The following is a 23,047-nucleotide window of genomic DNA, read 5'->3' on the forward strand; positions in this document are numbered from 1 at the left end:
GTGGCATTTTTGCCATTTTTCTCTAAACTCATTACATTATAGTCATAAAATCAGGAAAAACTGTGGCAAATAGGATAGTTAAAAAAAACTCAGCGAGGAACAACATCAGTACCTTGGATAACTAAATTAGAAACTTGATGGTAAGGTCATAGATAATTAGCAACAAAAAGAAAAAAGGGAGTGTTGGGAGGAGAAGAGGAAGGAGAGGAAATAGTAAAAGCAACTGATTCTGGAAATAAAGAGATGAACCAGGCATGGTGGCTGATGCCTATAATCTCAAAACTTTGGGAGGCCAAGGCAGGAGGATCAGTTGAGGCCAGGAGTTCAAGACTGGACTGGGCAACATGGTGAGGCCCTGTCTCTACAAAAAATAAAAAATGAGCTGGATGTGGTGGTACACACCTGTAGTCCCAGCTACTTGGTAGGCTGAGGTGGGAGGATTGCTTGAGCCTGGGAGGTCGAGGCTGCAGTGAGCCATGGTTGCACCACTGCACTCCCACCTAGGCAACAGAGTGAGATCCTATCTCAAAAAAAAAAAAAAAAAAAAAGAAAGAAAGAAAGAAAAAAAGAATAGAGAGATAGGATGAAATAATATACATGTTGACATGTTGATAAATAATCCTTTATAAAGAATGTAAGTTTATGGAACACAGTATCACTGCTCATCACCCTTTTTGTGCCTGAAAATTACTCTTCCTATAGAATACTCAATTACAGTTATCTAAAAGAATCTAAATGTTTATTTTGAATTATTATTAAGGAATAAGTCTATTCTAATTTTTTTTCAAATTTTTCTGTCACTTGCTTTTCCTTTTCTCCTTTTTTTTCAACATTTATTTTAGATTAAGGGGTACGTGTGCAGGTTTGTTACATGGGTACATTCAGTGATGCTGAGGTTTGGGGTACATGGGTCCCATCACCCTGGTACTGAGCATAGTACCCAATCATTTGTTTTTCAGCTCTTGTCCCCTTCCCATATTCGAAATTTGAAAATAAAATTCCAGTACACAATTTTTTTAATTGTTGGGTATTATCTTTAAGTTGGTAACGGAGTCTTACCAGAATTCTTTGCCTCACCCATGGATTACAGTACAAAGCAAACTGATTTAAATATGACATAGTTGTTGAAAGGAAAAAAGCACAACATTCTTTATGAAATTATGGATATAAAATTTAATCTATTATTTAGGTATCCTATCCATAGGAAACCAAATAAGACTGTGAAGAAAAATCTCTATTTTATGTTCATAGAAAGTATCTTTGAAAAATTTTCATTTACTCTCCAATAATTATAATGAATTATTATTTTTAATTTTTCCACTTGACATTCAAGAATTATTACTACTATTATTATCATTATTGTTTTAGGCTAGCTCATTCACATAGGGGAGCTACAAAATACCCAAACATTTCCTCACGTCATTCTGTAGGTTAACATATTTATTTGCAGAGAAATTCTAAGTTGTGATTGTAACTTTTTTTTTTTCCCCGCTCTGTCACCCAGGCTGGAGTGCAATGGCATGTCTCTTGGGTCACTGCAACCTCCACCTCCCGGGTTCAAGCGATTCTCCTGCCTCAGCCTCCTGAGTAGCTGGGATTACAGGTGCGCGCCACCATGCCCAGCTTATTTTTGTATTTTTAATAGAGATGGGGTTTCGCCATGTTGGCCAGGCTGGTCTCGAACTCCAGACCTCAGGTGATCCACCCACCTTGGCCTCCCAAAGTGCTGGGATTACAGGTGTGAGCCACCACGCCCAGCCTGTGACTTTCTTAAATTTCAGGGAGAAGACGTTTTAACCGAGCGCCGATGGTGGTGTATTCCCTTTTCAATAGCATCACACAGCTACCAGCTCAGCATGAACGCACAAAGTTCCCTGCTGCTGTGTCCACTGAGAAGCACTAATCTTACTCAGGGGCAATGCTTTATGGAAGTACAATATTTTACTGGATATTTTTAAGGCTGTAATCTTTAAAGAGAAGTAAAAGCAAATATTGAAGTTGCCTTTAGATGGGCATGCGAACCTGCTTTAGGAGAAGGGGTAAAACTGTGTGCCTGGGAGAGGCTGAGGGAGGTCACTGTCATAGCATGTCATGTAACATGGTCATGTCATGGTACACATCACACCACACCATGGTACACATGACATCGGGCCATGGTACATGCCATGTCATGTCATGGTACACGGGTGGTGGCTGGAGGAGACCTGAAGGATCTATGAGTGAGCCATTGGGATGCTGACACCCCACAGTGATATCACTGGAACAAGTGAATCAGGCCCTGGTGGACCCTGGTAAGACTGGAGACGAAGGGGCCTTTCTGATCACCTGGTCTTCATGTAATGAAATGTTAGATGACTCCTGTAGAATACTCAAGGTCACAAAGCTTGTGGCGTGGAAGTGCCAGGCTGAAAATCCACATGCTCTGACTCTCCCCAGGACAACTCCCACATTCCTGATCAGCCTGAGCACAAGAGAACCGGCGCCATTGTTGTAAACTTGTCCTGGATTGAGGTCATAGAGCCTGCCAGCCCTGGCCCACATGGATGTCGCTGGTAAAGGGGCCAGCCTGATCCCAGAAGGAGACATCAGGCCAGCTGCAGTTGTCTTTCATAAACCTTATGATTTCTGGGTCTAGTTTTGATCCCACAGACCTTGCTCGAAACCAGGGCTACCCCCAGATATGAGTAACTAGGGCATAGCTAAGGCCATAAGGCTCAGAGAGAAGTCAGTGTCCCTGGTGGGGTGTGGGTGTTGTGTATGAAAAGAAGCAATTGATTATTATTTTTCCTTTTCTTCCTAATTCTCCCACGTTATTGGAGAGGAATAAGATATGGATGTGGCTACTTTGAAGTGTGTAGGAAGCAATGACTCATTAATTCTATTTCTAAAAATGCACACGAGGAAATTACTATGAATGAACTCAAGGGTGTTTACCATTTGTATACTGATACCACCCAATTGTCTGGCACTGAAGATGTGGCATCCAGTCCACTTTCCCACCAGTGTTTAAGGAAACCATCTCTCTTAAGCATATTTGATCTAAGTGTGCATATGCATATGAGTGCCATGGGCTAGGCCAATGCTGAATTATTATCTTGACGAGAAATGATGACGTAAAAATTAAGCTTAGTAGGATTACACTGAGGCCCAGCCTAGGTAACAATTGTGAGACAAGAAGTTTGGATTTCTTAGTTTCCTTCTGTGGAGATTTTATTTCAGGATTCTGGCAATGAAATATTTCTGTGAAACTTGTTTTGCACACTTCTATCTGTGTGCTTCTAAGTAAACTATAAATTCTGATTCTTTAAGTGTTTAAGTTTCCTATAATTCCTAATTTTCTTGGATATTTGGCACTAAGACCCTTGCTCTCTTTCTCTCACTGGATGATTTAGTAAGCCCTACTGGTGCTATTCTATTGAGTGGAAGTGAGAGGCTACCTTTGCCAGCTGAAAAATTCCAAATAGATAATTGAACTAGTGAAGACTGAGCTCTATAATAATTACAATTATTCATTCAGACAACATGAATATCATGACACGGTTTTCTCAATAACTGACAGACACATGTGATGGAATCCTCATGAGAAAATCCTTACTTTTTACCTAGGATTGATTTTTTTAAGGGTTGAGAAATATGACACATTGGAATTTTGCTCAATGCATTATAGTCATTGAGGTCTAAATACAGACCAAATTTTCTATAATATTAGTATAGTATTCTAACAGTGCTAGGATATGTTTTGATCACTGATGAATCTTTATGACTGAAGTACCCTTGCAATTGGGGTATAAATGTGAGTTACAATAATATGTGTTTTCCCATGAAACTTGAAATTGGATAAATTGATGAGCAATCTGGTACCTGACTTTTCTCTCCCGAATACATTTGGCTTCATTTTCGTTATGATGAAAGTGTGTGCTGTGAACGATGCCAATGGTAAATAAGACCTTTATGGACGCTCATATGAATGACAATCAGGGCCATTCCTTCAGGCAACATGATTACCCTTGTGCACTCTTCTTCTCAATGAGTGACTAGCATACTTGATGGGATCTGCAAGAGGGAAAATTTACTTTTTACTAAAATTGCATTGATACAATGTTGACAAGGCTTGTGATTATTGGTATCATCTCTAAGAGGTGATATTCATTTGGTCTACATATAGAAGGTAACCTATTAACTTCTAATTTATATGTCAGGTTGCTATGTTTTTACAATGTTTGTGGTTTATTGATGATGACTCAGAACATAAAGACTATGGCATTATGGCGACATGCTCTAATTCTGATATATAAATACCCCATCATTTATTAAATTAAATAAAATTATGAGTAGTATATCTTTTTCTGTCACCCAGGCTGAAGTGCAGTGGTGTGACCATAGTTCACTGTTGCCTTGAACTCCTGGGCTCAAGAAATTCTCCCACCTCATCCTCCTGAGTCTCTGGAACTACAGGCATGTGCCAACATGCCTGGTTAATTTTTGAACTTTTTGGTAGAGATTGGGTCTCACTATGTTTCCCAGGCTGATCTCCAGCTCCTGGCCTCAAGTGATCCTCCTGCCTTGGCTTCACAAAATGCTAGGATTACAGGCATGAGCCACCGCTCCCTGCTAGTAGTATTTCTTTTATTCTTTTTAACAATGCAAATGATTTTTTTTTGTTTTTTTAGACGAAGTCTTGCTCTGTCACCAGGCTGGAATGCAGTGGTGCGAGCTAGGCTCACTGCAACCTCTGCCTCCTGGATTCAAGCGATTCTCCTGCCTCAGCCTCCCGAGTAGCTGGGATTATAGGCATGCTCCACCATGCCCAGTTAATTTTTGTATTTTTAGTAGAGACGGGTTTTCACCATGTTGACCAGGAGGGTCTCGATCTCCTGACCTCATGATCCACCTGCCTCGGTTTCCCAAAGTGCTGGGATTACAGGTGTGAGCCACCGCGCCTGACTGCAAATGATTTTTTTAATTTTAATAGTTTTTTGGGTACAGGTGGTTTTGGATTAAACAGATAAGTTCTTTAGTGGTGATTTCTGAGATTTTAGTGCACCCTTACCTGAGCAGTGTACAGTGTACCTAATATGTAGTCTTTTATCCCTCACTCCTCTCCCAACCTTCCCCTTAGAGTCCCCAAAGTCCATTATACAACTCTTATGCCTTTGAGTCCTCATAGCTTAGCTCCCACTTATAAATGAAAACATATGATATTCGGTTTTCCATTCCTGAGTTACTTCACTTAGAATAATGGTCTCCAGCTCCATCCAGGTTCTTGCAACAGACATTATTTCATTCTTTTTTTACGGCTGAGTAGTATTCCACAGTGTATATATACCACATTTTCTTTATCCACTTGTTGGTCTATGGGCACTTAGGTTGGTTCCATGTCTTTGCAATTGTGAATTGTGCTGCTATAAATATGCGGGTGCATGTGTCTTTTTTATATAATGACTTCTTTTCCTTTGGGTAGATACCCAGTAGTGGGATTGCTGGATTAAATGGTAGTTCTACTTTTGGTTCCTTAAGGAATGCCAATAACATTTCTTTACACCAACAACAAACTATATAAAAAAGAAATTAAGAAATCAATCCCATTCATAATTGTATCAAAAAATAATAGTTGTAAATTTAACCAATTAGATGAAAGATCTGTATACTGAAAACTATAAAACATCGATGAAAGAAATTATAGATGACTCAAATAAATGGGTCCGTGAATTGGAATAATTAATATTGTTAAAATTAATGGACCCATTTGTGTATACATTTATAAATGTGTATTTGTGTATACATTTATAAACGTATAAAATGGGAATTAGTCTACCTGGGGTGCATATAGAAGACTGGGTAAATAAATTACACGAGCAAACCAGGGTTGAAACTCCATTACTGATTTGAAAAATTTTAAATATTATAGATGCACACACACCTAATCAGAATGACAGGAAATAAACCAAGACATTAATTCTCTCACAACTCAGAGATAACTCTGTTCATGTGTTTTCCAAAGTAACTTCTCTATTTTCCAAGTATCCACCATATGCACGATTTCCTTCTGTAATTGCAAAACAATTAAACACAAATGAAGATGAAGGCAATAAGACCTCTTAAATCCCCAAAGCTTAGACATAGGCTAAAAATCCAGGAGAAAATCCTGGCATGAATGAATGGCGCCTATGGCCCTGTGGCACAAAATCAGCCTGCTCACTTCTTCCAGCAGATGCATTTTCTTGGCTCTAAGTTGAGGAGTTGGCCTAGATGGTCACCAAGATCCTTGATAACAGGCACCAGTGTCGCTTAACCTTGACACCAGGTGCGCACAGAAGAACCTTGCCCTGCCTATCAACATTGAATTCACCTGTTAAATCCCCTTCCTAAATGTTCTTCTTTATTACCAATCACACCTTTCCTGCTCAAAAGCCTTTATTGTCTCCTAGCTAAAGGATTATAAAAACTGGAGAGACAGCACGTGATGCACACTTCCGGGTGCATTTCTAGCACAGAGCCCGGCTCAGAACAAGTAAACTATCAATACTGCTTGAATGGATCAATCAATCAAATGAGCAGGCAAGCACTGAAATCACTTCTATCCTTAAATTTCTCCCATTCTTAGCCAACCACATTTCTTGAATAGTTTGCAGAGAGGAAAAGTATTATGTCTCTTTCCTCAGCTTGAGACTATTACTTAAAGTCTTCTTGTCTTTCCTAAAATCTGAAGCCATGATGTGAAACAGAAATATTTGCATGTAGGGAGAATCAGGAAGAACATGCTAAAGATTCGCTGGGGAAACTGGAAGTATCTTATTATTCTCTATTTCACCTACTTCGTTACTATGTGTATTCCTAGTTTTCTTCAGAACAATGTGTTCATCTGAGTTCCTGGGCATCTAACAAGATTTCTGAGCTAGGCAAAGGTAAAAACGGGGACAATGGGCCAGGCACAGTGGCTCACGCCTGTAATCCCAGCACTTTGGGAGGCCGAGGCAGGCGGATCATGAGGTCAGGAGATCGAGACTATCCTGGCTAACATGGTGAAACCCCGTCTCTACTAAAAATACAAAAAAATTAGCTGGGTGTGGTGGCGGGCGCCTGTAGTCCCAGCTACTCAGGAGGCTGAGGCAGGAGAATGGCATGAACCCCAGAGGTGGAGGTTGCAGTGAGCAGAGATTGCGTCACTGCACTCCAGCCTGGGTGACAGAGCAAGACTCCGTCTCAAAAAAACAAAACAAACAAAACAAAACAAAAAACAAAAACGGGGACAATGATTCCTGCAGTCCAACTATTGACAATGTCTCAGTATGAGTCCAGGTGAGACATGTCACCTCCCAAATTGACAAGGTCAAAAGATAAGGCATTAGATGACAGTCACGGTATTAAACCTTCAGGGACTGTGTAGCGCAGGTCACAGCGGCAGCTCAGACTTACAGGGAGGCTATTTGGGGAGTCAGACCCTGTCACTTGTTCTGGCTGATGACACGCAAGCACCCCTGCAACGCTGTCCTTTGAGGCAACTCTCCTTTGGGGGCCATCATCCTGGGGGAGAAAACGAGGGCAAAGCCAAGGGAAAGGGAAGTAGCCAGCACCTCCACTGCAGCCAGCCATTTCCCACCAGGGCCGAACAGGATGGCGCCTGTGACCTCCTCTGGCTCATCGCCGGGGGGCAGATGCAAGGCTGAGGGTCCTGGAGTATTTAATTCCTTTAGTCTTCTCGGTGACTTATCCTCATATGCAGATGAGAAAACCAGGATAGTGCCTGACCTAGGATAGATACATCAAGCCTAGACCAACAACTTAAAATACATCTCTGAAGGCAAAACAGGGCCTGGTAGTGGCTTATGCCTGTAATCCCAGCACTTTGAGAGGCCAAGTCAGGAGAATCGCTTGAAGCCAGGAGTTCGAGAGCAGCCTGGGCAACAAAGTGAGACTCTGTCTCTACAAAAAATTAAAAAAAAAAAAAAATTTAGCTGGGCATGGTGGCACATGCCTGCAATCCCTACTTGTAATCAGCTACTTGTGAGGCTGAAGTGGGAGGATCGTTTGAAACCTGGAGGCCAAGGCTGCAGTGAGCTATGATCACGCCACGGCACTCATCCAGTGTGGGCAACAGATTAAGCCCTGTCTCTAAAAAAATTGTTTTAATAAAGGCAAAACAGCCATTCCCTGGCCAGCCACAATAAAATCAAAGAGGGAAATAGGACGGTGAGGTCAGGATAAAATGAGAGAACACGTATAGAAGCACTCCAAAAATGGACTGCATTATTTAATCCACACAAGGAACTCCGTATTGAAAAGGGATTCAGGTGCACTACATGCTCCTCCAGAGGTCCGTACGATGTCACCTCATGTCACCTTGTTGTGCTCAGTGAATATCAATGAAAGCACTCCCAGTCTACAGGAAAATGAGCTGGAATGAATGAATTAACTAATTAATGTATATATGTATGTATGTATTTATTTGAGACAGGGTCTGGCTCTGTTGCCCAGGCTGGAGTGCAGTGGCACAAACACGGCTCATTGCAGCCTCAACCTCCTGGGCTCAAGCCATCCTTCTACCTCAGCCTCTCGAGTAGCTGGGACCACGCCCGGCTATTTTTTGAAATTTGTAGACATGGGATCTTGCCATGTGCCCAGGCTGGTCTCAAACTCCTGGCCTGAAGTGATTCTTCCACCTTGGCCTCCCAAAATGCTGGGATTACAGGCGTGAGCCATCAAACCAACCATGAGCTGGAATTTAAATGTACAGTATAGGGGAGTGTGATATTATGACTAGCAGTTGTCTGAATACATGACTTGTCAATACATTTCCAAAATCAAGAAGTGCTATGGAAATGATTTTAATGAAATCTACTATAAGCTACTAATGATGATGGCTGGAGTGAAATTCCAAAGTGAAGAACATATTTTCATAGCCCAGTAAAGGAGCATTTTGTATGCTAGCAACAGCCATAAATGGTATTCTCATTTTCTTTGGTGGATTTTCTTTATGTGTGCAGATCCTTAATCTGAGGCAGAACTGCCTGACCTGAGAAAATTGCCCCTAGGGAAAGCCCACTTAGGCCCTTTCATTTCCCCTTGATCACATCTCACTGGTCAGTCAGACTTTCCGGATTCCTCATTTTAGTCTAATTCTCCTCCTGCGTGCACTGTGAGATGCTCTGTGAATTTTGGTTAGTGGTAATATTTTGGACAAGCATGCAAATAAAATGTTGCGTTACATCACTGCATAAGGTAATTTGAAACAGACCATGTAGGTAGAGATGAAAAGGCAAAGTACGTTCAATAAGAAATGTTGCAAGTCACAGCTATTTTTTCTTTATCGGATGTGTTGAAAGAAAACCATGCCAGCCTTTCTAAACTTCAGAATTCTTTTTTAAAGAAAAGGCTTATTGCAATCACCTAAAAGACTTATTAATGTCTTTAAAGTTAATGTTCAAAAGAGTAATGTTAACATTTGTAATGAAATTATCTCCAATCGTTTTAGTTTCTGGTTCATTCCAAATCTATGGCTAATGACTCTTGGAGAGAAAAATTCAGGTACCTCAGAGGAAGAGAGAATGGTCAGCTGATTGTCAGAAAAGAAAGACATAGGTCAGTTCTGTGTTTAAATTACACACTGAATATACATATGATGGAATATTATTCGGCCTTAAAAAGGAAGGAAATTCTGATGCTTGCTACAATGTAGAGGAACCTTGAAGACATTATGCTAAGTGAAATAAGCCAGTCACCAAAGGACAAATACTGTACAATCCCACTTATATGAGGTTTCTAGAACAGTCACATTCAGAGACAGATAGTAGAAGGGAGTTTATCAGGGGCTGGGCAGAGGGAAAATTGGGGAGTTGTTGAATAGGTAGAGTTTCAGTTTGGAATGATGAAAAAGTTCTGGAGAGGGATGGTGGTGATGGCCGCACACTCTGTGAGCGAATGCACCTAAATGCCACCGAACTGTTCACTTAAACGTGGTTGAAATGGTAAATGTCATGGTGTGTATATTTCAGTGCAATCTACAATAAAATGTGCACTGAGGGCAAATCACAGCTGACATACAATGCAGGCACATGCTGAGTACCTGGAGAACAGCTCTTGTGAGGGGCACATGGCCGGCCCACCACTCGCCGGAGGCCAGGAGATGCCAAGGACGATTCTGACCTCTTCAAAGCCCCAACCCACAAAGGGCTCTTAAACAATGATGTGACGAATAAACATAAAACTAGCTGTTCCCAGGAACGATGGCTCACACCTGTAATCCCAGCACTTTGGGAGGCTGAGGCAGGAGGACTGCTTGAGACCAGGAGTTAGAGACCAGCCTGGGCAACATAGTGAGACCCCCGTCTTTACCAAAAAAATTTTAAAATTAGCCAGGCATGATGGTGTAGTTCCAGCCACTCAGAAGGCTGAGAAGGGAGGATTACTTAAGCCCAGAAATTTGAGGCTGTGGTGAGCTTTGATCATGCTACTACACTCCAGCCTGGGTGACAGAGTGAGACCCTGTCTCTAATAATAATAATAATAATAATAATAATAATAATAATAGTAAACCTAGGTGTTCACTGTATGAGGTCTGTGGCTGCATCCCAGGACATCATAAGGTGTAGCGTGCCACACCTTCAGAGCTGCGGGGGCCCACGCCTCTCCTCTTGTGAGAAGAAGACCTCATGCAGAGGGGAAGGGGCTGACTCGATTACAATCGTCCAGGGAGAGCGGAGAAGGCTCTGCCAAATCCAGTCATTCAATGCTCACTACTTGATGGTTTTCACATGAACAGAAAGCAGGGAAACACTGAATCGTCACAGAGGAGAATTTCTTGTGAGTCTAAAAGTCCAGATGGCAGACAAGCACGTAGATAAAATGTCTGTTGGTACCGGATAGATCATAGCTGTTCTAGAGCTACACTCCAATAATTTGAAGGAAAGTTTCAAATAAAGTACTTTCTGGCTCTCCTTATTCTCAGAAGGGCATCTTAATAAAGTAACAACAATGACAATCTCAGCAATAATAATCAGTATGAAAATGCCAGAAAAGCTCATCAACCTGTGATCTCCAGTGTCACCCTTGTTTTCCATGGGTTATTTCTTATTTTTTGAGACAGGGTCTGGCTCTGTTGCCCAAGCTGCAGTGCAGTGGCACAATCACAGCTCACTGCAGCCTCGACCTCCTGAGCTCAAGCCAATTCCTCCCACCTCTGCCTCCTGAGTAGCTGGGACTACAGGGGCCCACCACCACGCCTAGCTAACTTTTGTATTTGTTGTAGAGATGGGATCTCAACATGTTGCCCAGGCAGGTCTCAAACTCCTGGGCTCAAGCAATCCTCCCACCTCGGCCTCCTAGAGTGCTGGAATTACAGGTGTGAACCACTGCACCCGGCCTCCATGGCTTGTATTAACTGGTACCCGAGACCTACCAGGCTTTCAGAACAGGTCCCCAGCCCCTTGCTGATTGATGCGGGGTAGGGGAGGGCGTGTTCGTGATATTTCACACGTTCATGATTGACTTTCTTCATGGTCATATTATTGCACCGGGAAAGCAGATCCCGTGCTCACAGTGCAGGTGCCTTGGGGAGGTCATGACACAAAATAAATCAAAGGCACATTCCACACTGTCTGCTGAAATGACTCAAGACACGTTTATGCTCATGCGTGGGTGTAACATCTGATTAAGCAAAGGATATCAAACTTGGGTGGCCCTCAGACCACTTGTGGTATTTGTTTAAAATGAAAGTCCCCCCACCACAGGTGATTAGGATACGCCCACAGAATTAGAAAACCATGAATACAAGCCACTGATGATATAAAGCCTGGGAAGAAACAGGGAAACAGCATAATCAGATGGGGCGAGTGTGACGAAGGAAGGCTTCCTGGAGGAGGAGACTGGAGAGCTTACTTGTGGAGGAGATGGTGGCAATAGGTGAACAGGGAGGCCATGGGCCCTCACCTCCGTGCCAGGAAGAAGAGTGGACAGCGTGGGAACTGGAACTGGGAAGAGACCTAACCGGGGCGTGGGCTTAAATGGTCCCATCCCTCTGCATGGTAAATGCGCCTGACAGCAATCACTTAGGCACACCCTGAGAACGGCCCTGTATGGCAGCAGCACCTGCATGGGGTTCAGGGTTCCAAGCTAAGGAATCCAGGAGAGGCCAACTGGAGATTCGTTCCTTATCTATGAGGAACATCTGAGCAACTTCCCCGCCCTGCTGCCACCACTGCATGCACAGGGGGTCCGGACTGTTTGTTTTGGGGTATGTGAAGGCTGCCAGGTGGAGATTGTCGGGGGAGGTGCCAAGTGGACATGCTATTGCTATATAAACTGCATGCCTTTTGAAAGCGGTTGTGGTTCTCCCGCTCAGCCCACTGCCACTGGACTCTCTCCCCTGTATGCAAGCCCACAACAGAACCCCGTGCCTCGTTCACTGGCTCTGGGTCTCTTCCTCAGCCTCTTTAACCTGCTGCCTTCCCATGGAGTCGACACGGGTTCAGCAAGACAGCCATCCACATTCAGAGGGAACGTGCCATGGGACCAGCCAGGGCATTCTGAGGTGGGAAGGGAGGCCGTGGACAGCCCGTGAAGAAGCATCAGAGCCATCCCTGAAGCCCAAGTGGAAAAAGAAAATTCAGATACTTGTCACACCCAGACATCAAGCTGGGATACATCATGCTGCTTGGTCTTCAGGTGGTGAGAAAATACATTAAAGAAATAGACAGGGTCTTGCTCCATCACCCAGGCTAGAGTGCAGTGCTGCAATCACAGCTCACTGAAGCCTCGACTTCGGGTTTGAGCAGTCCTCCCACCTCAGCCTCCCAAGTAGCTGGGACTATAGGTGCACATCACCATGCTCAGCTAATATTTTTCTTCTTCTTTTTTTTGAGACAGGGTCTCCCTCTGTTGGCCAGGCTGGAGTGCAATGGCATGATCATGGCACATTGCAACTTTGATCTCCCGAGCTCCAGTGACCCTCCCACCTCAGCTGGGACCACAGGCGTGTGCCACCACACCTGGCTAATTTTTGTAGAGACAGAGTTTTGCCATGTTGCCCAGGCTGGTCTTGAATTCCTGGGCTCAAGTGATCTACCTGCCTTGGCCCCGCAAAGTGCAGATATTACAGGAGTGTGTCACCATGTCCAGCCTATTCCTTATAGAGACAGAGGCCTCACTATGTTGCCCAGGCTGGCCTTGAACTCCTGGCCTCAAGAATCCTTCCACCTCATTCTCCTAACATGCTGGGATTATAGGCATGAGCCACCACGCCCGCCAAACTATTTTTTTAACAAGAGGAGAAAGTGAATTTGTGCTTTCCCTGAACAGCAAGCAGCAGATATAAGCAATGAAAAGAAGACAACGAGGACACCGCTCCATGCTCAAAAGAGACACCAGCAGAGCTGAGCCAGCAGCATCTCAGAAGTCATCTCCCAACTGTGCTAAAAATACACACACACACACACACACACTCTGAATCTGACTCCAGCAGTAAGAGCGGCCCTGTTCTCATGCAGCAGCTTATGAGCCCTGGTGCCCCAAGATCTCTGGAGGGAGGGGAGAACTGAAGCCGGGGTCCGGAGCAGTCAGGAGTCAGAGTGAGCCGCGGTTCACGTCTGTCTTCCCGGCAGGCTGTCCGACGCCTCAGCTCAATGAATGAGAAGCCGCTTAGACAAGGGATGTGAGCCAGAGCGCTCTGAGCACGGTCACTGCCGCATCCTGAACGCAGGCTCCTCCAGGTGTTCGTTTGCCTCATGTGCAGCTTTGGTCCATGAGCCGTAACCCATAGAACCTGAGGCATCTGAACGAGCATTTCAGTGCAGGAAAGTGCCGTCTTCACTAACTTTCAGCTACTGCAGCAAGTTTGGAAGAAACTCAAAAGAGAAAAGATGGATTCAGCCTTACAGGTTCCGTTGGGAAAACGGTCCCCGTGGATGCTCGGCTGTGGCTATTAACCACACACACTCATTAAACAGCTTTACTGAAGAGAACAAAAAGGAGAGGGGAGGCTGGTTAATGCAATTTGAGGAGAGAAATGTACGATGGAGAGGTTATTGAGTGCATTCAGTCTACTCTACATTTTTATTTTAGTTTTTAATTGACAAATAATAAATGTACATATTTATGGGGTACGGAGTGATGTTTGGATACGTATAATGTATAGTGATCACAGATTCACTAGTGATCACTAGTGATTGCCCACTAAGCCCTAGATACATGAGCTATACCATTCTGTCCTTGGGGAAATCACCTCCCTAATGCAAGTGACTTATTCCACTTAGCTCACTTGTGGCAGCCCTGGAACGCAGGTCCCTTGGCTCCTAAAACTCTGCCATTTCCATTGTACCACCTGACTATCTAGTTATATTTCCTCCCTACTATACACATGACCTCACCATTCAAAAAAGTTTACTATAAAACATAAACAAGATTCTGAGAGTCCACAAAACATCTTACATTAAAAGGAAAACATTCCACATTTCCTAATATGGAATACTATGCAGCCATAAAAAAGAACGAAACTATGTCCTCTGCAGGGACATGGATGAAGCAGGAGGCTACCAACCTTGGAAAACTAACATAGGAACAGAAAAACCAAATACTACTTGTTCTCACTTATAAGTGGAAGCTAAATGATGAGAACACATGGACACATAGAGGGGAACAACACACACTGGGGCCTTTCGGAGGGTGGAGGGTGGGAGGAGGGAGAAGATTATGAAAAATAACTAATGGGTACTAAGCTTAGTACCTGGGTGATGAAATAATCTCTACAACAAACCCCCATAACACATGTTTACCTATGTAACAAATCTGCACATGTACTCTTAAACTTACAAGTTAAAAAAAAATTTTCCTGATAAAGTCCATACTCTGTAGAATAAGCCCTGATACAGGACTGAACACACAAGCTACGCAGTGAAGAAAGCCCCGTACCATTCTGTCCTTCAGGCAGTCACCTCCCCCTACAAACCTCCTGTTTTCCAACCAACCCATAAAGTATGCCTGCCAAGGAGAGTGTATATTCCTGTCATCACAGAGCACTATCATTAATAGAACAGTACTAGGCCACGTCTCCGGGGCTCGGGTTCTCCAGCTTCGTACAGGACAGAAGCTCACTGCCACTGCCTCTGCCAGCCAGTCCCCAGCCACCAGCCTCCGCAGTCTACCTAATAAGGCAATCTGCAGGTTGACCGGTGGCTTACAGGTCACCACTGCAAAATGCACACTCTGGGCTTGAAGCAAAGGGAGAGGCTACCTTTTGGCAGACAAAGGGTTACCCTGTGCCAAAAACTCTTCCAAGGCTGCACTGGGACTCCATTTACATAATAATAGAAACTTGTCCCTGCAGTTGGCCAGACTCCAGCCACAGGGTCCAGCTTACAGAGCTGAAGAAAGCTGAACTTCTGCAGTGGCCTGGAGCTTGCTCAGCCTTTACATGGAAACGTCTCCTCTTTGCCTTCTCCCAACCTCATCAGAGGACTCCCAGAAAGTCCATCTTGCAGGAACTTATGTGGCATATATTCAATCTCCGAGACTCCCTGACTTCAAAACAGCAACCTGCAAATTGACTGCATATCCCGGATGCTTAAAAAGAAGCCATAGGTCAGGGGAACAATTCTTAGCATTCCAGAAAATAATTACACACCAGCGAAAAGTGGATGTCTGTATTTCCAACTAAGGAGGCGGAGTTGTTGGTCAAGCCATGCCTGATTACAAACATTCATTATTTTTAATTCTATGAAGGTCTAGGCTCAGAGACTCTCCCCCACCCTGGCCCCTGCACTATACTACGCATATAAGGAAAAGAACAGATCTCTGGTGATTAATTGCAGCACATTCATCATTGCACAAATTTTCTTCAGCTTTTAGCCACGGGGGCCCTTTGTCATTCAGAAGGCATCCCACCCACTGGCTCACCAGAATTTAATATGTCCCAACGGAGTTTTGAAATCTACCAGCATTTCAACAGTGGACTGGAGCTGCCGAACCACAGCAAAATTAGGAAGGGGTCAAGGAGCATGAGATAGCAATACCGTGGAGGTTAATAGTCAGCAAACCACTAGTTTAGAGTCCTGTGCCTAGTCAAATCTAGCACCGCTGAAACGTGTGCCGGTGGCAAACAGAGACGCATCTGACACTTCGTTCCTTCACTCTGCCCTTTGTGCCGGTGTCCAGTGCGGACTCTCTTCACGTTAAGACACTTCCTGTGCAGCTTCTCGGACACCCAGCAGTGAACATACAGCACCCATTCATTCTCTGCTTCTCTGGGAAATGGAGTCTGGGATGTCTGAAACAAGACTTATGAAAAATGGTTGCCTATTAAGGGCTATTATGTTGGGGATGTAAATAGCAGATTGATTTTTAATTTACACGAATCCAGCATTTACCAAACCAAAATAGTCCCCAGGAAATTCTCTGATAGAGTGTGAAAGGAAAATAGAATCTTGGGAACCCCAAACTCACTATGCCAAACGGAAAGTGAAGCTTAGGAACCGAGTCACACAAAAGCTGCCTGCCTTTTGTCCCCAGAAAGATAGCTGTGACCTCACAGGCTTAGGGTACCTTATGTAAAATGTAGATTTACTGTGCAAGAGACAAATGCGTAACTGACTTCCCCCTCCTTTGTTTTCACATGTAAAATGTAGATTCACAGAATGCTCATCAGAGCCTCACAAGAATGTGACCACTTGCCTCACTTCCTACCTCCCCCACCCCCCTTTTATTCCTTGTCCTTAAAATACTGAAGTCCTCAAACCCAAACCCAGTTTGGAAAAAGCACAGGACATTCATCCCACTGGGACTTGTGTCCCTTTTTCCCCAGGAGCATCCTGAATGTTGGCAAAATAAACCTTTAAGTGGATTGAGATGCCTCGGTGACTCAAGTCGGTTCACAGGAGTTTATCAGAAATTCCTGTCTAGATATTCATGCCAAAGGGAAAAAAAAACAAGGATGTGAGACACTCGACACCAAAAGCCTGTCCTCCAGCTCTGTGGAAAGCAGCGTTGGGAAACAGAGTTTTAAGTAACACCAACCCCATGCCGCCCTATCACATCATCGCCCGCACGGCCTCGACACTGAAGCACTCAGCTCACACTCACCTTTGTCTCCTCTAACTTAGGCAAAGGAGGAGAGGATCCACAGCTGGCCAACAGTGTGGTGGGAATGTGGAGGGGAGGAGACCGACTCTGGGCCCACTGTAACCCCCAGAAACTGTGGGGACTTCACCAGTCCCCTTGCAAGTCCCCTGCAGCATGCAGCACGGAACAGGCTGGCATTTGTTTATCTTAATGACAAGTAGCTAATTTCCTACTGTTTAAGGCCAAGTTAGATGGCACTGAAGTACCACCGTATTCCCCTTTTCCTCTTCAGCTGCTGGCTTTGGGGGCTGTTTGAGCCCTAATTGGAACTTCCACCCAGAGACCAGGCAAGAAAAGAAAAGGAGGTGAGACAATTTAGCTGCTGGCTACTGACTTGCAGCAAGCTCTGTCAATCAAGACTCCTGGAACAGGGAGTCTGGAGTTGCCGAGAGACCTCGATCTACCTGGATGTTCTTATATGGCCAAACCTCAAGACCTCAGGAACTGCAAACTGAAGATAGTAATAAAAGAATACATTAATTTCCCACATAATAGGCAATGTCTACTGAACTAAAATTAAGTTTGTTCTCACTAAAAATAATGTTGTTGGCCAGGCGTGGTGGCTCATGCCTGTAATCTCAGCACTTTGGGAGGCTGAGGTGGGTGGATCACGAGGTCAGGAGTGAAGACCAGCCTGGCCAAGATGGTGAAACCCCGTCTCTACTAAAAATACAAAAAATTAGCCGGGTGTGGTGGCATGTGCCTGTAATCCCAGCTACTCAGGAGGCTGAGGCAGAGAATTGCTTGAACCTGGGAGGCGGAGGTTGCAGTGAGCCAAGATTGCGCCACTGCTCTCCAGCCTTGGCAACAGAGCAAGACTCCGTCTCAAAAAAAAAAAAAAAAAAAAAAAAAATGTTGTAAAGGAAAATTCCTCCCTTCCAGCCCCTGGGACTCTCTCCTTAATAATAAAGATATTACCAGACCTCCTGTCCCGTGGCTCCCCCATTAAGTAAGGCTGCCCAACAGGTTCCCAGCACAAAAGAGCTATTCACATGCTTGATTGTACTGAGCCAGCCCCTGACACTCAGCCTTGACGGTATATATTTAGTCACTGTCTACGAAGCAGAACTAGAACCACTGCATTTTCCCCCTGACATTAAAACGGTGCCAACCGCATGGACAGAATGATAGATTTTTATCAGATCTTTTCCTGTTCTGAAGAAAAAAAGAGAATTTGTTCACTTTAACATGTACTTTACACCTTCTGGCTAGTAGATCACATATGCCATCTGGCTGGGTGGCAGAAAGTGATCATAAAATGATGAAAGATTCAGTCATCTTTTGCAACCTATTTATATGTTTTATATTTAAGCACATTATCAGGCTGTATTTATGGATATTATTTTTAACCCGGACACATGCTTGTGTTAAGCTTGAAATATGCTGAAATACCTTTAAACCTCATCCTGCAGTGCTGATTTAACTTAGTAACAGTTATCCACATCTAAGAGTATCAGCTGAAGTACTAACCCCTCTTTGAAAAAACTTAAAAACTTGATTCCTGAACTGCACTATACCTCCCCCTGGTGGCAGAAAACAATCAATGCATTTCCCAAAGCCAATTTTACGAAACACTCCAAATAGAAACCCTGAAGCAAGGACATCTTTGTTTAAAGTAGTTTTTTTTTTCTTTTATTATTATACTTTGAGTTTTAGGGTAAATGTGCACATTGTGCAGGTTAGTTACATATGTATACATGTGCCACGCTGGTGCGCTGCACCCACTAACTCGTCATCTAGCATTAGGTATATCTCCCAGTGCTATCCCTCCCCCCTCCCCCCACCCCACAACAGTCCCCGGAGTTTTAATATCTCCAAGACATGCAAGAAATTAAATGTTAGCAAATTATTTCATTCATTCACTCAACAAATATTTATGGAGCACCCAAGAGGCCAAGCCCGGTTCTGGGGCTGTGGATACAGTGAGACAAACTCCCTGTCCACACAAACTTATGTTCTAGTAATAACCAAATAAAGATTAATGTTTCACACACTTATTGGCCTTCTTTTTTAATATATGTGAAGTGAAATGTGTTTACATGCATGAAATCTCAAATACTCTGGGAACACCTGTGCTTCTGCATTGCTGGTTTCTCTCTTCAGCTCCTTGGCTGTCATTCTCACCTTGACCTCCCAGGCAGGTCCAGAACTTTCTACCCCATGCCCTCAAGAAGAACCTGTTGAGTAAAATGACCGTGGACCATGGCATTGAAACCCAGGGAATCCAAACTAAGAGGCTTTATTGTCAGCTATATAAAAGTGCTTTTGCTATTTTCAATTGTCTGTATTATAAGCTAATATACTGACAGTTATAAAAGTGAGGCAGTCTTATAAAACAGTAATAGCTCTCTCTATAAAACCTGATGCAATCCTGTGCCATAGTAAAAATTTTGTACATAAGCATTGCTACTGTGCGAACGTTTTACTCAGAATCTCACCTCTGACAAAGCAATAATAACTTCCCGATTCTCCTCCCCTGCACCTTGCACCTTTTTAAAAAACTGACAGCCTAAGAACTATCATGTTCCTAAATATGTGAGTCCTTCCAGCACATTAGGTGCTATAGGATATACCAGGACAGCAGACAGAACTCATGCCAGCTTATGTCATCGGCCTTGCTGCATGAAGCTCCATGCTGCGAAGGGATCTTAGCACACGTGGGGAGATCCAAGTGCTCTGGGTGAGGGCTGATGCCTGTTCCTGGCTTAGGAGGGAGATGAGCAAAGAGCCTGCCAGGCATTTACCACTGCTAGTACCTTACATAGTTCTGGGTACTGCTCTAATGCTCATGGGACATAAAAAGGTTTCTCTGGGCTGGGTGCTGTGGCTCATGCCTATAATCCCAGCACTTTGGGAGGCTGAGGCAGACAGATCATTTGAGGTCAGGAGTTCGAGACCAGCCCGGCCAACATGGCAAAACCACATCTCTACTAAGAATACAAACAATTAGCCAGGAATGGTGGTATATGCCTATAATCCCAGCTGCTTGGGAGGCTGAGGTGGGAGAATTGCTTGAACCTGGGAGGCGGAGGTTGCAGTGAGCCAAGATGGTGCCACTGCACTCCAGCCTGGGCAACAGAGTGAGACTCTTTCTCAAAAAAAGAAAGAAAGAAAAAAGGAGATTTCTCTGAAACAATGTCACTGTTTTTAAGCATCTAAGTGTAATATTTGCATATTCTATCTTCCAACATGTTACCTATTTCCGAATAAGAAAATAAAGCCTCTTCGATATTTCACAAGACGAGGGGCAAGAAGAAGCTTCTAGAAGCACACAATTTCACAAAAGCTGAATACATGTTGGTTTCTCATTTCTGTTTTAAATTCTACCTAAGTCGCCCAGGTGCTGTTCAGTTTCTTGCAGCTGCGATTCTTCCAGTTAACAGTGAGACCTCCGTAATGGAGGTTTCAATGTCAAGGTGTCCATCGTTGCATGGACTCTGACAGTTACATAGGAAGGGGAGGAGCATTTTCCAGACCCAATATTTGATCCAAATTAACAGTAAAGTAAGCATAAAAAATCAATGTTAAAACATGCAAGGTGAACTTCGTTAGGTAAAAATCTTCTCTTGGGGTAAAAGAAGCCTAGTTGATTTTCAAGCAAAATCTGTGTGACTAAAATTACACTGAGTCTAAACAAAATTCAAATCATTCATCTAAATATTTCCTTCATGATCAAGGCCTAGATTAAAGTTCATTCTAATGACTAATGTTCTATCTCATTCTTTAGGGCTAGCAAAAGGGTGGTGGAAATAGGTTGAATTTCAACTCACTTTCTAAATTTAAAGGGAAAAAAGTCTCTAAAATTCTAATTTATTAAATTGTTGAAGGGAAGTTTTAAACAAAAGCAGGACTTTGGATATTCAAGGTCACATTGAAAGCTATCAAATATGGTGATCCAGGTTTAAATATTACCTTGAAGACTGTGGCCCTAATCTGTGCTATGTTTAAAATTTTTTGATAGCAGCCACATTGATATTTGTAGAGTTAGAGAATACTTGTTGAAAAAAAAAAGAGATATTCTGTCATTTTATAGTAAGATCATATTATAACGCAATACTTCATTAACATTTTACACTATTATAAAAGTACACACAAGACACAGCCTGTCCCACAGTCCTCTGCAGGCTCTGACAGTAGCGGACAGTTGGATGTTAACTGTTAAGTGCCTGAAACTCACTCCTGGACCTTCACATAAAGGATATAGGCTGGTGTCACTAAAGATCCCCAAATATTTCAACTGTGGACTCGAGAGCATTTCTCACTCCCCATCTGCCCATCAGGAAGATTCCAGACCAAGGGAAATCCACACGTGGGCCCCCCAGTTGCCTATCTGTCAGACTCAAGTCCTTAGAAGCCAAAGATGGTCTTCACTAAAACATGAACAGGGTGGTTATCAAAACCCAAATACATCAAATGCCTTCCACTCTCTGCCTCCCGGCCTCCTTCTCAAATCTCGGGCAATTCACCTCTAATTCAAACCTTCTAAGTAAAAGAACTATGGAACTTCCCAAATTTACAATGTAATATTTTGGACAATGTGCCAAAACTTATTAAGAATATTTAACACCATACACATGTTAAGAAATAGTCAATAAATCAATCCTATAATTTTTCATAAGGAAAATAATGTCATTAAACGGACTGCGCCCAAGCCCTTATCCTTAGAGACTGAGAAATGCCCTTTTACTCTTAATTTATACCCAGTTCTAAGAAACTTGGCAAAACTATGGAGACAGTAAGCAGATCAGTGGTTCTCTGGGGTTGGGAGGGGAGGGAGGAATACATAGGTGGAGCACAGTGGATTTTTCAAGGCGGTGAAAATACCCTGTAGTGTACTACAGGTTGAGCATCCCTAATCAGAAAATCCAAAATTGGTTCAGCTCCAAAATCACAAGGTTTTTGAGCCTTGACATGAGACAATGACACTTTTGATTTCTGATTGTTCAATGGACACAAACTCTGTTTCATACACAAAACTATTTAAAATGTTATGTAAAATAAACTTAAGGCCATGTATATAAGGTATACATGAAACATAAGAGAATTTGGTGTTTAGACATCAGTCCTGTCCCCAAGATATCTCATTATGTACATGCAAATATTCCAAAATAAAAAAAAAATTCTAAGATCTAAAACACTCCTAGGTCCCAACCATTTCGGATGAGAGATACTCAACCTGTATAATAATACATATTATCATTATATATTTGTTCAAACCCACAGGCTATACACCAAGAGTAAACCCTAATTAAACTGTGGACTCTGGGTGATAATGATGTGTCAGTGTAGGCTCATCAATTGTAGCGTATGTACCACTCTAGTGGGGGATGTTGATAGTAGGGGAGGCTGTGCAAGTGGGAGGCGAGGAGTTTATGGGAAATCTCTGTACCTTCTTAATTTTTTTTCTTTTTTTTTTTTTTGAAACATGGTCTCACTCTGTCACCCAGGCTGAAGTCCAGTGGTGCAGTCTGGGCTCACCGCAATCTTTGCCTCCTGGGCTCAGGTGACCCTCCCACCTCAGCCTCCCGAGTAGCTGGGACTACAGGTGTGCGCCACCACACCCAGATAATTTTTGTATTTTTAGTAGAGACAGGGTTTCGCCATATTGCCTAGGCCAGTCTTGAACTCCTGGGCTCAAGCAGTCAGCCTGCCTCAGCCTTCCAAAGCATTGGGATTACAGGCATAAGCCACTGCGCCCAGCCTCTGCTCAATTTGGAACCTGAAACTGCTCTAAAAAATACTTGAAACACACACACCTCTGGGTTGTATAGTTCCCCAGCCCCTGCTGTGTTTCATACACTGAGAAGTTCAGGAAGGTAAACCCCCTGAAAGGGAGGGAAGAGATGCTGGTCCTGGAATGGAGACTCTGTTACACTCCTGTTTCCTCTCCTCGGTTAGGCCTTCACCACTCTACATCTGCAAAACCAGGAACCCACAGTCC

The 23,047-nt window shown here is 43.4% G+C and overlaps 1 protein-coding gene and 1 pseudogene across 34 annotated transcripts in view; one reads left to right on the forward strand and one right to left on the reverse strand.

Annotated features, from left to right (window-relative positions):
* Nucleotides 1-23,047, reverse strand: part of SVIL (supervillin) — a 277,505-nt gene that overhangs the window by 115,628 nt on the left and 138,830 nt on the right. For 14 of the 34 annotated variants that reach the window (XM_063780602.1, XM_063780599.1, XM_063780601.1 and 11 more), the window contains exon 1: nt 3,862-4,053. The exons of the other annotated variants lie outside the window; for them this stretch is intronic. In XM_063780602.1, the coding sequence (XP_063636672.1) occupies nt 3,862-3,895 (34 nt within the window). In that variant the 5' untranslated portion in view covers nt 3,896-4,053. Of the gene's footprint in view, nt 1-3,861; nt 4,054-23,047 lie in introns of those variants that run through there. 34 annotated transcript variants of the gene reach the window in all.
* LOC112204670 (small nucleolar RNA SNORD115) lies at nt 3,074-3,149 on the forward strand (annotated as a pseudogene).

Source organism: Pan troglodytes, chromosome 8 (genome assembly GCF_028858775.2).
Source record: "Pan troglodytes isolate AG18354 chromosome 8, NHGRI_mPanTro3-v2.0_pri, whole genome shotgun sequence".
NCBI lineage: Eukaryota > Metazoa > Chordata > Mammalia > Primates > Hominidae > Pan > Pan troglodytes.